Source organism: Phasianus colchicus, chromosome 1 (assembly GCF_987193195.1).
Source record: "Phasianus colchicus chromosome 1, bPhaCol1.hap1.1, whole genome shotgun sequence".
In the NCBI taxonomy this organism is placed as follows: domain Eukaryota; kingdom Metazoa; phylum Chordata; class Aves; order Galliformes; family Phasianidae; genus Phasianus; species Phasianus colchicus.
In genome coordinates, this window is record NC_143436.1 from 2,315,206 (window position 1) to 2,331,894 (window position 16,689).

Sequence of the window (16,689 nt, forward strand, 5' to 3'; positions counted from 1 at the left end):
TGCGTGCGAAACACAAGGTACCTTGTACATATTCATTAACCATGACATTAACAATACTACTATCACCTGTACAACAGCACAAACTGATGCCCTGATCAGCATCCATGTCAATCAAGCGTGCAGCCAGCCGAAACAGGCAGGATAACATCTGCAAAGGTATTTATAGAGACAACACAGCCATGCAGAGATCTGCTGGAGATATTGTGACAATGTAGTGGCAGTCAGGCAGAATCACAGAATCACAGAATCGTAGGGGTTGGAAGGGACCTCCAGAGATCATCGAGTCCAACCCCCCTGCCAAAGCAGGATCCCTACACCAGGTCGCACAGGTAGGCGTCCAGGCGGGTTTTGAATATCTCCAGAGAAGGAGACTCCACAACCTCCCTGTGCAGCCTGTTCCAGTGCTCCGTCACCTCACCGTAAAGAAGTTCTTGCGCACATTGGTGCGGAACTTCCTATGCTCCAGCTTCTGGCCATTTCCCCTTGTCCTGTCTCCGCACACTGCTGAAAAGAGTCTGGCCTCGCCACTTTGCCCCCCACACCTTAGATATTTATAGACCTGGATCAGGTCCCCTCTCAGTCTTCTCTTCTCAAGGCTAAACAGACCCAGCTCACTTAGCCTTTCTTCACAGGGGAGATGCTCCAGGCCCTTCACCATCTTTGTGGCCCTCTGATGGACTCTTTCCAAGAGATCCCTGTCTTTTTTGTACTGAGGAGCCCAGAACTGGACACAGTACTCCAGATGAGGCCTTACCAGGGCAGAGTAGAGGGGGAGGATCACCTCCCTCGACCTGCTGGCCACGCTCCTTTTAATGCACCCCAGAATGCCATTGGCCTTTTTGGCCACAAGTGCACACTGCTGGCTCATGGCCAACCTGTCGTCCACCAGGACACCCAGGTCCCTCTCCACAGAGCTCCTCTCCAGCAGGTCATCCCCCAACCTGTACCGGTGCATGGAATTATTCCTCCCTAGGTGCAAGACTCTACACTTGCTTTTGTTAAACCTCATCTGGTTTCTTTCTGCCCAGCTCTCCAGCCCGTCTCACTGAATGGCAGCACAGCCTTCGGGTGTGTCAGCCAATCCTCCCAACTTCGTATCATCAGCAAACTTGCTGAGGGTGGCCACTATCCCCTCATCAAGGTCATTGATGAAGATGTTGAACAGGACCGGACCCAGCACCGACCCCTGGGGAACACCGCTGGTTACAGGTCTCCAACCAGACTCTGCACCACCAACGACAACCCTCTGTGCTCTGCCAGTCAGCCAGTTCTCAACCCACCTCACTGTCCACTCATCTATCCCGCACTTCCTCAGCCATTCCTCAGCATCACAGCCAGGCACTCACCTGGCTGTGATGCTATGGTCAAAGCCATCAAGGTTCACACTGCAGCCTCAGCTACTTGAACTCCTCCTGAAGCCAGCAGAGCTGCCCTGCTTTTTGTTCTGCCCAAAAAGTGGTAACAACTGGTGCTTCTGAAGGGCTGTGCTTCAGCTCGAGGAAATGGTCAGCTGCAGTGTGGAAAGGAAGCTACTTAGTAAAAGGCTGAGCTGTTTTACAAGCTTGCCTGGAATTTAAGGTCAGGGTATCTGCATCTACTCATTACTTACTTTGCTCAGTTCATCCTATTTAAACAACATAGCCACATTCTGAACAGGCCTAGTGAGATACTGCAAAGCTGTTCCATAGACACGAGTCTGCACTGTGGCAGTGAGTTGTACCTTCTTCTATGCACACAAAGAGTACTGAGGACCTCTGTAATGTAAATAGCAAACAGTCTTCTTCTGGGTAGGCTGCTCAGGTAAAGGGCCATAATATCTGTTCTATGAATGGATGGCAATGGAAATTAATCAGTGACTCAAGAGTTTTATTTATTTGCCAGAGCTCTGTTCCACATATAGAAAAACAAATCTTCATTTAACGCTTCAACCAGTTCTCAAAAATTGTAACAATTTTTCTGAGGTTGTTTGTATAAATACATGTGCAAATGAAATAATTATGTCTCCTCTCTTAAAAAAAAAACATTTTATTAAAAAAAACCCAACAACTTGCAACCAGTTTTCACTACCAACAACCCTGAACGTTTCACAAAATCGCTCTTGAAAATAATTCACTACTCCTACAGCACAGGCAATATTACCAGAAGCTCTTATACTTCCAAACCTCAATTAAATCCATAAAATGAGAGGGGGAGGAAATAAATAAATTAACAGAAGATATGGACATGTGGTAGTGAGGAAAAATTCTACATTTCCCAGCTGAGAATGCCTGGGGAAATCATTTCTAGTGTTGGGAAACACAGAAATTACTTTTTAATAAAGTTATAAATAAATAACTTTTTCGGAGAGTTAATCAGAAATGGATTTAGAAATAATCTTTGATGGACTTTGCTTTGTCAAAGAGAAATTCTATCAAATTCAGTACTGCTGTTAGACAGAAAGCTTCAGTGTGATTGTAGCAGTGGCCATCAAGGGTTGGTGCCCTTTCGCCCAGATGGGATTGGAGGCAGAACAGGTTTGGAGTTGGTGAGCTGAGGCACATGGGAAGAACCGATCTTGGCTTTGCTGTATTTTCTCTGAAGATTGTCACTATGAAGTTCAGTCTCTGCAGAAATTATAAATAAATAAGTGAAGAAACTTAAGAGGCATTGATTTTAATGAAAAGTCAGAATTTACCACAAAGTGCACCTACAGCTGAAAATCCTGTGTATAGTAGGGGAGAAAGTCTGCTATATTCAGAGCAATTCTAAGTCATGTAAACAGAGGAGTAACTTTATGCCAAAGCAGCCATTATTTTGAATTTCTCTTTAAGTTCACTGCTGCATTAAGTATGTTGTCTCTGCACCATGGTGATGCTGTCACATCAGAACATTGCTTTTTGTGTCATGATCACAGAGGCACAAAGGCTGCCCTATCACCCAAATAAAGCTAATATAGAATCATAAAATTGTTTGAGATGGAAGAGACCTTTAAAGGCCACCTAGTCCAACTGCTCTGCAATGAACAGGAACATCTACAGCTGCATCAGGTGCTCAGAGCCTGCTCCAGCCTGACCTTGGTTATCTCCAGAGATGGGGCATCTACCACCTCTCTGGGCAACTTGTTCTAGTGCCTCACCACCCTTACTGTAGAAAACTTCTTCCTTATGTCCAATCTAAATCTCCCTTCTTTTAGCTTGAAACCATTTCCCTTTGTTCTGTCAGAACAGACTTTACTAAGAAGTCTGTCCTCTTCTTTCTCAGAGGCCCCTTTTAGATACTGAAAGGCTGCTTTCAGGTCTCCCTGGAGCATTCCCTTCTCCAGGATGAACAGCCCCAGTGCCCTTAGCCTGTCCTCATAGGGGATGTGATCCATCCCTAGGATAATTTTTGTGGCCCTCCTCTGGACACATCCCAACAGATCCATGTCACTGCTGTACTGAGGACTCCTGATACCTGTACTATCTGAAGGATAGTTAGACTAAATGACCTTTAAAGGTCCCTTCCACCTGAAACAAATTCTATGATTCTATGATCATTATAGTAAGCATGAGCAAGACTGTTACTTTGGAATAAGTTTCAAACCTTTCAATCTCTCCGCTCCATTTTCAGCTCCCCTTGGACCTTGATGCTGAGCTTCGACAGCTTCAGGAAGATGAGCAGGGGGAAGAGGGCTCCGAAAGGGCAAAGCTTCAGCAGCAGGTGCACCAGTTGAGTTTAGAAATAGTCTGCTAGCAGGACCAAATCCTCTGCAGCTAAGAAAATGATTTATGTTTTAAAATAGTGATTAAAAAAGCATATACACCAAGTCTGGTACTATTAGTGATGTCACAATCACACAACTCAACCCGAAGTCAGAAATAAATGCCATCAGTTACATAAAGATTTTTCACTCATTATAGTTCTCTTAAAACTTCCAGCGCTTGCAAATACAACTACTCTCTCTCCCCATTTTCATTTATCAATTTAACTAATTAATCACACAAAGAGGTGTTACAAAGAGGTTCATGTCACACAGTGAATCAACTTCAGAGAATCACAGAGTTTAAAGTGGAAAGGACCTCTGGATCTATCTAGTCCAATTCCCCTGCTCAAGCATGGCCAACTAGAGCAGGTTGTCCAAGACCATGGCCAGGTGGCTTTTGAATACCAGATCTGAGATCAGAACTCACAGAATCACAGAATGGCCAGGGTTGGAAGGGACCTCAAGGATCATGAAGCTCCAACCCTCCCTGACACAGGTAGGGCCACCAACTTCCACATTTAATACTAGACCAGGCTGCCCAGGGCCCCATCCAACCTGGCCTTGAACACCTCCAGGGATGGGGCATCCACAACCCCTCTGGGCAGCCTGTTTCAGAACCTCACCACTCTCTCTGTAAAGTATTTCCCCCTGACATCCAAAGAACTCAAGGCTCCTTATTTGGAGTCTGACAGTGATAGGATAGGGGTTATGGTTTTAAACTAAAAGAGGTGATATTTAAGTCAGATGTTAGAAGGAAATGCTTAGAGGGTGGTGAGGAACTGGAGCAGGTTCACTAGGGAAGCTCTAGGCCAGGTTGGATGGAGCCCTGGGCAGCTTGATCTGGTGAGGGGCAGCCAGGATCCTTTCCAACCCAATCATTCTATGAGTCTATGATTACTAAATCTGCAGACAATGGCTTCTTTTGGTAAGTAAAATATTGCCTGGAAAAGAAGCAGTTCTGTAGTACTCCAGTGACAACCTGGATCACAAGCAGCCATTTACCAATGAGCTACACCCAAGGCACCTCTGACCTATTAGGCATCTTATAGAAAAACTAACCCAAAACAAAGTCTGAGGGGTCTGAGACCCTCAGACTAAATGAGTAAATGTGACAAAGATAATGACCAGACTGGAGCTTATTCTGATATAGGCTTTCCATTTCATATCTAGGTTCATATCTATATAATATCAATTTACTTGAAGAAAAGTGAAAGGCCCTGATTGATATAGAGAGATCAATAACTTCTCTTTAATGTAAAACCATAGCATATTTCTGGAGGAATGCCTAAGACATTTGATAATGTCTGTCTTCATATGTTTTCCATACTGCTTTTCTAAGCACTGTTCTGATCTGCAAGGTCAAACTGATGCATAGGTTTAATGAATCTGTGAGGAAGCTCTAAGATTATCCACCCTGACCTTACTGATAGTACAGGCCAAAAGAATTTCACCCTCTAATTCTTGCAAGATGCATTATACCCTGTGAGAATACTGTGATTACAGCATTCCAAGGAATAGAGAGAGAATTTCTGTGGTATTTTAATAAAACTATGCAGTAAGAAGAAGGGATCAAGAATAATGAGATTAAAAAGTGTGTTACTCCCATAAGAAACAGGTAATTATCTTCTAACTAGAGGTAGTGTAGAAGTCTATGTTGTTTTTCTACTGCCTTCAAGGTAAAGGAATATTACATTCTGTAATGAACTGAGTGTTTGTGTCGTCTATTGAGGCCTAATTGAATCCAAGGATGCTCACCAAACACTGAATGCTATGGCCCTGTGCTCAACCCTAGCTGTAATCCCATTTTAGCTGCCCATAATATTCATCAGACGTAACTGTGGGAAGGAAAAGAAATTATAAGCAGTGAATCCAGCTTCACTATAAAAACAGCTTGGACAATTCAACAACATCAAAATCCAGCATACTTAGTGTTGAAGAAACATTGTCACTGCTCTTCTCCCTAGCTGTTCCTTTCTAAAAGAGCATAAGACAAGATAAATCCTGGGAAGTAATTTTTCTACCACTTGGCAGGAGATGAGTTCTGGGTGTAGCAGTAAGGCAGTCAACCCATGTTCCCCTCAAAATAATACAGATAGGTTAATGATAAGAACCCTACCAATGCAGCACTACAGCAGAAATCTCTGTATGTAGCTTGTAAGCAAGCAACTCACAAAAGAAAAACCAAATTACCAATATGATTGTCCTGTATTGGTTGTAATTATGATTTCTCTGTGAGGAAATAGTGTTTTTGATGTAGCATCTTCTTCCACGCAGGGAAGTAGTGTAAATTATAATGACAGCTGCAGTCTTCTTGCAAGTGTAACACATGTTTACTTGTGGCAGCAGACGAGCACATTTGTCTTAGGATACTCAATAATTCTGACTAAGGAGTTATATTATGTTAGCTCTGACAGCAGCTGTAACAAAACTAATACAGGGGAAGACTGGGTGCTTCACTAAATGCCTCACTATTATTTCAGTCTTAGCCAAGCAGTGAAACCCTGGCACGAGGCTTTACTGTAATGCTCATTTCCTTGTTTAGTTGCATAGAGTTTAGCAAAAGGCTTCTCTAGTACAAATATCATGAGAAATGATTAAGGTTTCTTGGAATGCTACTCAGAATAAGAAAGCTATCAAAAAATAAGTGGAGAAATTACAGCTTAAAATATGCTAATAATCTGTGTCTAGACCTTCCCCAGCACAGAAAACTACCACATGTGCAGTAGGAATGTGCCCTAACTTTAAGCTTTTACCTCTAGCTATATTTTCCCATTATTTAAATGGAAAGGAAATGAATTTTTAAAAAAGGACCCGAATACCCCATGGAATAATGAGATAAATGGAGTCTGTGTGCACTAAACACAGATTATATTAGTAATGAGTAGAAGACTAAAACCCTGGACTGCTACACATTCTGTTTAGATTATGCTTGCACTGGACTGCCAAACCCCAACATACATCATTGCATATGTTGGCACAATATTTCAATTGACAGATATTCTTCTTTTGATTGTGTTTTGAGATAGCTCCTTACTAAATACATAGTTCAGTTATAGGTGAGGTTCTGTCTCTTCTCTCAAACTTACAGATTAAGGTATGGTAACAGGTTAAGAAGTTTCCACTCACCAGCTCACTAACTCCACTCTGTATTTCACTCCTCATCTCTTCTCCTCACCTTGCTATGCTGTAACCAGATCATTTAATTGCTGGCTTATACAGTAGCCTCACAAGCACCTCTATTGGTACAGGTGAATACCCCTCTAGAATGAGAAGTAATGGCCTTAAGCAGTGCCAGGGGAGGTTCAGTTGGAAATTAGGAAAAAATTATTCTCAGAAAGAGTGTTGAGGCATTGGAAGGCTGCCCAGGGAGGTGGAGAACTCACTGTCCCTGGAGGTGTTCAAGAAACATGAGATGTGGCACTGAGGGACATGGTTAGTTGGCATGACGGGTTGATGGTTGGACTTGATGATCTTAGAGGTCTTTCCCAACCTTAATGACTCTGTGGTCCTATTTGCAGTCCCAGCACCCTAGGGTTTGTGTTTATGGAGCATCATAAGGGACATCATATAATCCTACTAAGAAAGATCTCAGCATTGAGAAATAAAGCAACAAAATTGGGACCTGGACACAGTTGTCCAACAAGATGTCAGACTAATCTGCAGATCCTGATCCTGGCAAACAATATTTGCTTTATTGCCTGTGCCTGGAAGTCAAAACATTCATGATCTTACCCCTTGCTGTTTTTTTTAATTTTACTCTTTCTTCCATTCCAAATGTGAAAAGCATAACATTGGGAAAAAGCAAAAGAAAAGATTAAACCACCTCAATATTCAGACAAGTAAAATCACTACAGGTTTTACTGCAGTACTTCAGAAGGGGGGGATTATTTCTGTCAGTATTTCAAATGCATCTACACAGAAGCATTTCCATCAACCATTCCTATTAGAAAATTTATTCCAAACTTTCCTTATTTCCCTTGCAAAAGAATTTGACAACATGACTCTGTACAGTTTTGCAGCAGGCCTTGATGCATGCACAGAAAATGAATCAGATTAGCAGTTTGCATTTTCCCTCCTCACAGTTGTTTTTCCACTCCATTATTAACAGTGCTAAATGAAAACACTGTTAAAGTCAAAACACCAAAATGTGGTGGAGTGGAAAGACATATTTATTCCCATATGCGAAGGGTGAGACCTTTACAACTCATCATAGCTTCACACTCATTTGAGTTACAGGTCTTGCCACTTACTGGTAAGGACAGATGATGCATAACCCCTTTGCAACCTATTATGCACTCAGTTTCTCTCATATGCTCACTATGTTCCCCTTCAGCACACTCCACTGTAGCACAAATACTCAGGACAAATGAATCTGCAGAGGCCTATGGTTTCAACCTCTTTACAGCATGCTAATTAACTACTTGTAATTACAGTGGCAGGTAGTACATCACATAGAGGGAACTGGCAACCTCCCTAGGATATAAAAGGAACACAGATCTTTTTTTTTTTTCAACAGTAAGTTTATCTAAGAATTCTGCTTCAGTAGATCAAGAACAAAGTGAATGGGTTGAAATCTTACAGAGATATTAGCATTTCCCATTGCTCTGACATATGTGAAAAGCTGTCTAATGTGTGTTTTGGTTTTGTTATTTAATGCAGTGATTTGTTCACTTAAATAGTTGGAACATACATGGTATGGGTGGTGTTTTAATACATCAGGAAAGGTAGCTTGGTTTGTATGGAGTGAGAATAAGGTATCAGCTATGGGATTCAACCCATGATCTAATTCCAGCTTTCCAACAGCCATACAGCATAGACATCAGCTCACAGTTACAGCTTTTAGATGAGCTTTGTGTAGGTTCATAAGAGTGAGGAGAGCTCATTTTAAAGTGGCCCAGGGCATGGCCACAAGTACACACCCATTTCCATGGGGGTTCTGGCATGTTGCACTGCACTGTGTGGCATCCGGCTGCTTCTGTGTATCCCATCTGGGCATGAGATTACAACAGATGGTCAGGAGAGGGGAAAAAAGGCTTATTCAGAATTCTGCATAGAAAAGCTGCAGTGTCACTCGCTCTGATAGTTGGCAGCCAGAGCTCAGACATTCTTATGGAACAGGACAATGAGAACGAGTCACAGCTGTCTTGGCAGGATGGCAATGCAGACTTGCAGAACCAGTCAGCAAAATATAGCTTCCTTCATAGCAGGATGCCTGAAAGACAATGTAGATGTAGCCTTTTCAAATCTTTTTTCCTGCTCTCTCTCTACAAGCTTTACACGAGATAGGAGTTGTTTCCTTTTCATACCTTGGAGCCTGTTTAGCTGTGGAACATATAAATGAGGATGCTGATCACTCATTGGATGAGATATGCCACATAGCAACAATGACTGAGTAAGGAAAGGCAAAGGTACTACAGAGGACCTTGCAGGGTCTCCTGTCATCATCAATGAGATAAGAATTTGAAGACTGTGCTATTACACAGAGCACACCTCCCAAATGGTGTTCAGTGTTAACTATGATAATCCTCTAAAAAGGATAAGAAATAATTCTGATAGCAATATCTGACAATTTGTCTAAAAAAAATAGTTGTCACTGAAGTTCTTCTTCTCTATACCTGGGCCAAGTTTCATTCAGTATCGTTTCCCCTTCAAATATCCTGTTAATTGAAAGGTCTGGAAATTCTCTCTCTTTTTATGAATTATGGTGTCTAAATGAAACCATTCCTGTGAATGACAAGACTTGTATACTGTACATTTAGTAAGGCTGTTGTAACAGATGAGACAACTGCATTAGCTTGGACAGTAGTTTTACATCTTATGTACTGCAGCATTAACCTTCACTCTACTCAGTGGCAGTCTCAGAAATGGAACTCACCTGCTTTCTGTGTTAATCAGGGGGAAGCTGTGGGCTTGGGTGACACTCTTTCCATCTGAGACCAGAGAACTCCGTGTTGTTGGCTCCAGCAATTGTTGCTGGGAGCTGCCTGGTACAGGAGTGATTCCAAGGTCCCTGGAAAAAAAACACAAAAAGAAAATAGAGGGCTTGTTATAGGCTTTTATATACTGTGACAGAATAGCTAGTGCTTAGCTAGCTCATAAGATGTGTCTGGATAAAGGGCAGTAGAAGAGAAGCAGGAATAAGCAGTTGAGATAGTAGTCCAGGTTCTGCTTAAAGCCAAGGGAGAGGAACAGTCACATTCATGGTGATTGCAGTATTGACATCACTTCGTTTATAGACTTGAACCATAGAATTGTTTGAGTTGGAAGGGACCTTTAAAGATCATTTAGCCCAGCTGCCCTGCATTGCAGAGGGATACCTAGTCAGGGACACTGTAGAACTAAGACCAAGCACAAGCAGCACTGAAGATTGCCAGAAATAAGACATTCTCAATGAAATGCTGAATTTAAAATTACACTTCTTAGGAGATTCCATACATATACTCTACTAGAGCCATCCCACTGACACAGGTTAACAACCCTCAGAAGGAATCAATTTATTTCTAAGGGCTAAGAGCCCATTTAACTTCTGCACATGCTCATTTTCTGCTTTCCCTAGGAAGCTTGTTAAGAGCATTTTTAACTGCAGTAGCAACTGCTGAATGCTTGTTCCATGGGAGGAATGAGGTTTCAGAGAACCAGTGGAAAAGACCACTAAGATCATCTAGTCTGACCATCAGCCAATCCCCACCATGCCCCCTAACCACGTCCCTCAGTGCACCATCTCCATGCTTCTTGAATACCTCCAGGGATGATGACTCATATCTTCACAATTCCAAATTTTAAATTTATTTAAATCTTCCCATGCTTCAAGCTTTTGTTTCATTGTCCATCCATTGCTGGTTAGCAATGGTGCTTGTTCATTATTGGCTCAGATAAAAATCAGAACCAAATTTATGGAAAAAATTTGATTCCTCTAAGTCCCCAGAGCTACTGAGTGCTCTCAGAAATCAATATGTGTACATCAGCATAATGGAAATAAAAATTAAAAAGAAATTAAGAAATTCTTGTAACAAAGAACTCTGGTCAATGGAGGGTAGAAAATTAATGCAGAAGTCTGAAGGCTTCTTAAAATTAAAATTCAAGGCCATGCCTCTAAGGACTGGGTCCCCACAATAATAAGGTCTCTACTACCTGGAGTAATGCTTGGTATTCACAACCTATGATCAACTCTGAGAAGCTACATCTCAGCTGAAAAATAAATTTAAACTAATCTATAAGACAGTTAAGGAACACATGCATTTTTAAAGGTGAAATGGATGTTTTTCCACTACCTACCTGGGTGCCAAATGTCTTCTTCACATTTGGTCTTGAGTTTTGTTCTGTTGTTGGAGGTATTTAAAGACTTAGTGTAGCTCTAATTGCACTAGTATGCTTCAGATCAAATGAAAAAAGGAAAATGAGTGAGATAATTTAAATAGCTCCCATGTAGTTCATACCCATATAGTTCTGCCCTAGTTTTGTCACTAGCATGGGTATAAAAGCAAAACTGAAAAGTGAAATTATATTGAAGAAGCTAGCCAGACAACAGGGTCTGCAAGACATGTATGCTACGTGCATGCAAATCTTATGCTCATAGCAAGCAAATCCAGCCTAAAGAGAGTGCCAACCACAGGTGGACCATGCACTTTTGCTCTTCCAGTTCTGGCAGGGAGCTCTGTTGAGACTGTGAAGTGTATGAATCTCCTCCAACTCAGAAACGTGAGTTCACAGGTTATAAATTTTCCTCTCGGAGATGTCTGCTCTTGCTTACTTCAGTTCTTTCAGCAACATTCCAAGAAAATCAACAAGTTAATCATTAGACAAAGGTCTGATCTGAAAAAGACTTCAACCCAACTCCTTATTTATTACCCTCAGACACAGAGACAGTGAAATTATTCAGATCAAGCCACGAAACATTGCCCTTACATTGTATCAGGCAATGAGACATCAGAATGACTTTAATTACACACAGCCACAGGCAGAAAAAAAGAAGCTAGGTTTTCAGTAATTTAGATTTAAGAATCCAAATTTATGTAGATAACCCTGTGGGGTTGCAATAAATAAAGCAGGATGGATGCTTGTGTGATACCACTTTTAAAATTTTTTAATGCATGCTTCGGAAAATTGAGCAATATATATCAGTCTGGATTAAAATGTGCAATGGAGAGATTAAGCATTAAAGAATCTTTTAATATTTACTGATATATGAGAAATTCAAAACATTTAGTACCTTAAGAACTTTTTTTGCATCTATCGCTCTTGGCACCAGTTTGATATATCTCACAGGATTTAGATTCACTCCTAGCTGAAGTAAGGTTTTCATTCTCTGCAGCAGCACTGCTCAGAAGCAAGCTGAGATGCTTCTGTCCTCCACCACTCTGGGTCCACAGCTACTCACTCACTTTCCCAGTCTGCTGTCAGCATCACACCAGCATAATTAATTCTTCTGCAAGTGAGTGAAATGGATTAGGAGACTGAACAAAAACAAAACAAAAATAACAAAATCCACCAAAACTCACCACCCTTTTTGGCTTTGCAAAACCTATGGCAGCAAGTTTCCTACATCTAGGCTGCCCAGAGAGGTTGTGGATGCTCCGTTCCTGGAGGTGTTCAAGGTCAGGTTGGATGGGGTTCTGGGTAGCCTGATCTAGTATTAAATGTGGAGGCTGGTGGCCCTGTCTGAGGCAGGGGGTTTGGAGATTCATGATCCTTGAGGTCCCTTCCAACCCAGGCCATTCTGTGATTCTGTGATTAAGACTCATCTGCTAAAAGCCTCTGTAAGGTCAGAGATGTTACCAGTGAAAGAAATCATTTTTACACAAACAGCAGATTAGGCAGACAGATATTATGCACTGCTGCTGACAATGGAAATAAAGAAAAGGTGTCTCATATTCTAAAAAAAAAAAATAAAATTATTTAGGACAACGCTGATGAGATTTCAAGCAAAAATAGCAAGAGTTTTTCAAAACCAGATTTCAAACAGCATGACTTCTGTCCTATTTACATAGCCGAGTAAAAAGAGAAAGAAAAACCTCCAAATGAAATAGCTTAAAATAAGTATTTTTCCATTAGAGAGAAAAACCTGATGAGTATTAAAGACAAGGTGGATCATGACATAATAATGAAATGAGATGTCTAACCTGAATGCCCATCACAATTTGACTGCATTAAAGGATTGGTGCCCATTTTTAGTATCCTATGCTGAAACAGTAAAATGGTGTGCCTCAGACATGCTTTTGACTTTTATTTGCCTACACTTCTAAGGACGTTTGACATTCTTTGGTCAATTTTGAGAGTTAATTAACAAATTAGAGAGAACTTAAGTAACATTACTGAATTTACTAAGCGCAGGCTTGCAGAGAAAGGTGAAAGGACATGGATTTGAAGGGTGGACTATCAGGAGAATAAACAATTGGTTGAATGGTTGCAGCCAGAGGGATTTGGTCAATGGTTTGATGTTCAGGTGGAGTCAGTGATGAGTGATGTCCTCCAGGGGTCCATCTTGGGAACAGCGCTCTTCAAGACCCTTATCAATGACATCAGTGATGGAATTGAGTGTACCCTCAGCAAGTTTCTGATGACACCATGTTGAGTGGTGCAGCTGACACAACAGAAGGAAGGGATGGAATCCAGAGTGGCCTGAAGAGGCTTGAAAAGTGGGCCCCATGAGAACATAATGAGCTCTAACTAGGCCATACACACAGCGTTGGGTTGAGGCAATCCCGGATATGTCTACAGATTGGAAAAAGAATTCATTGCAAGCAGCCCTGATGAGAAGGACTGGGAGTTCTAATGGACAAAAAAGCTGGACATGAGCCAGCAGTGTGCTCTAGAAGCCTGGAAGGCCAACTGCATCAAAAGAGGGGAGGCAGCAGGGTGAGGAGGTGATTGGCTCCTTCTACTCTGTCCTTGTGAGGCCCCATCTGGAGTACTGCATCCAGGTCTGGGTCTCTCAGTACAAGAGGAATGCAGACCTTCTGGACTGGGGCCAGAGGAGGGCCATGAAAATGATCAAAGGACTCCACTACCTAATTGTTATGTTCCAGGAATCAGATTCTCTCTCAGAATTTAAATCATTTTATAACATTCATATTAATGGCATTTCTTGACTTCTTGCATGGAATGGTGCGTTGTCTACTCTTGCCTCCAATTCTGCTGAGTGCACCTATCCCTTGAGGCCTGGTAATTGCAAATACTGATTGGGAGTGACAGGATTTTCTCTCACCTGCCTGACAGCTCTGCTGAAACAGCTTCACATTTAACTCCTCAACCAGCTTCCTTGGAATGGCTATTATGGAATAAAGGCTGCAAAGAGCAACAGACACAAGAGAACAGTTCACACTGCCACACTAAGTCAAAACCAAAACATCCAGCATAAGGGAACACTGATTTCCATTTTTCTTCTCAGTACAACATATTTTAAATGAATGAGTGGAAAGAAAAGTCTTCCTTCAGCTACTTAAAAAAACTTTTCTTTAAGATTTAGAAAACGTTTCATAATTATGCATCTCTGGTGTAAGCTTCTGCCATTGTTTTTTTTCTAAAGATAGTTTAACCCAGTGATTTGTTTCTTTCCTTTTTAAAGAATCAATCTTCAGTCTTCATTACTGGAAAGTTTGTATGTATAATTAGTGACTGCATTTGTACAGAACTGAAACACTGTTCTGTTCATTTTGATAGATGCTGATATAGAGGCTCATGTGCTACTTTTAAATGTCAACAATGTGATGAGCCTTTTCACAACAGGTAGGAGAAACAAGCAAAAAAGAATCCAAAATAGGAAGATTTGCAATGGTATTTACCAGGGAAAGGCAGAGATCCCACAAAAGACCAACCTAAGAAAGTAAGTACACTAAGATTTACAGACTTAACACTATTTTGCAGGCTTGTGACTATGAGAAGAAAAGGCAGAAGAGACAGTAAAGTATCCCTCTTCATTAAAAGACCCAGAAAATGGAGTCAGCTTCCAGAAATTCTGCTTTAAACAGAAGTATGCATAGAAATGCACTGCAAAGAACCTTGTGCTGAGCAAGGTCCAGCACTAATCACCAGAAGCACTAAAAACATCTTGGAGACTGTGCACTGCCAGAAGCAGCCTTTCAGTATCTAAATGGAAGCTATGAGAAAGAAGGGGATAGAGTCTTTAGCAGGGTCTGTTGTGACAGAACAAAGGGAAATGGTTTCAAGCTTTAAGAGGGGAGATTTAGGCTAGATATAAGGAAAAAGTCTTTTACAGTGAGGGTGGTGAGGCACTGGAACAGGTTGTCCAGAGTGGTGGTGGATGCCCTTTCTCTGGAGACATCCAAGGAGTAGAGCTGGAGTAGGCTCTGAGCACCTGATCTAGCTGTAGATGTCTCTGTTCATTGCAGGGAAGCTGGACTAGATGAGTTCAAAAGGATCCCTTCCAACTCAAACGATTCTGTGGTTCTACATTACCTTTGAAACAGCTGGACATATGCACTAGGAGCCTTTCCTGACAGAGCCTGACGTGCAGCAGCATGACGTCTTTGGAGAGAAGCTTCTTCCTAATAAAGAAATACAACCAACTTCACACAGGAACTTAGAAGTATATAGAGTAACTTAATTGGTTGTGATATTCTTCTCTTTTGTTAAGTTTCTAAAGTGTATGCATTTATTCTGGGAAAATAGAGTTTCACTATAAGTAACAAGATGCTAAGTATAATTCACCAATCTATACAAAGCAAATTTTGGTCTGAAATCTTGCAGGCATTGAATAATGGAGATATTCATCTCCAGTGAAGCCCTATTTCTTCATATAGCATTCAAAATGTGTGAGGACATAGCAGGAAGGAGTATCTGCAGAGAACTACTTTTGATGCATGTCTACTTCACAGTATAACAGAGCTGGGATAATTCAAGCTATGCTCTTGTTTTAAGCTTATTTTCACCAGCAAGGGGTTGAACACAGAAAAAAACCTGCTTCTGCTACAACTTAAATACACCAGCTTTCTCTCATTGCTCCAACAATAATGAAAACCTGTGTTTCTTTCTATATAGACTAATAACCAATATTTCCCTCTCAGAGCTGGAATTAACCGACTGAAATATGCATAGGTAAAATGATTCCATACAATGAACACATTACTATCTTAGCAGAAAAACATGGTCTCGAGTTTTAAGGGTGTGTTAATTAACATGTGCTGTGCACAAGTGTAATTTCTCAGGCCAGACAAACGCCGAACGACAGCGTGCTTAAAAAATGAAATGTAAATCTCAGAGCAAAGTTATTACATCCTGCTTTGTTATCAACTGATAGCTATCGATAGTTATCAATTTAATAGCTAAATCACGTCTGTAAAGAGGTGTTTTTTATGGTATGAGGAATGAAAAAGAATAGAGTTGATCTGCTAACAGCTCACATGATGACTACTGTGAATTCCTGCACTTTCTTTCACTACTTACGATAAATAAGGGTCTGTTTAAAAGCTCACTGAGTTTGAGTTATGTTTTGCTTTCTTTTGGTAAAGATGCAGCTCCATTCCTGTTTTTGTTGGTGCAGATTACAGGCACAGATTCCTTGATGTTCATCCCTTATATAGTTAATTGCAGCTACATGAAATTGGTGCAGGTTTGGCATGCTCACAAGGGAGAATGCTGTAGGGAATCAGATCTGCTGTCTTTCTCTGAGCAGCAGACTCTGCTTCTTAATTTGCTCATGGACAACTTACATCCATAATTTCTTCGTATTTTTTTATTTTCTCATTCTACATGATGGGAGTGGAATGTAGTTACTGCAGTGACAGCAAATTATTTCAGTGCTTAAAGTTAAAAAAACAAAAAAGCATAGTCTCAAATGTAACAGTTTAGACAAAATTTTACTTTAAAGCCACAGACATATTTATATTCTTCTCATTAAATATAGTCCAAGAGGCACCTGTGTTTCACCTTGAATGTTTTACTACATTCACACTTCAGCTGATGCTATAAAGCTTCCTCTGCACATAAAAATGTATTTGAAACTTAGCATA

At 41.0% G+C, this 16,689-nt stretch overlaps 1 protein-coding gene across 10 annotated transcripts in view; it reads right to left on the bottom strand.

The window, feature by feature from the left end:
* Nucleotides 1–1,858: 1,858 nt before the first annotated feature.
* Nucleotides 1,859–16,689, bottom strand: part of LRGUK (leucine rich repeats and guanylate kinase domain containing) — a 51,903-nt gene continuing 37,072 nt past the window's right edge. For 2 of the 10 annotated variants that reach the window (XM_031605111.2, XM_031605112.2), the window contains exons 17-20: nt 15,137–15,225; nt 9,597–9,731; nt 3,562–3,731; nt 1,859–2,603 (exon numbers count right to left, since the gene is read on the bottom strand). In XM_031605111.2, the coding sequence (XP_031460971.2) occupies nt 2,467–2,603; nt 3,562–3,731; nt 9,597–9,731; nt 15,137–15,225 (531 nt within the window). In that variant the 3' untranslated portion in view covers nt 1,859–2,466. The other 8 variants (XR_016463392.1, XR_016463396.1, XM_090133859.1 and 5 more) reach the window with 8 other exon arrangements.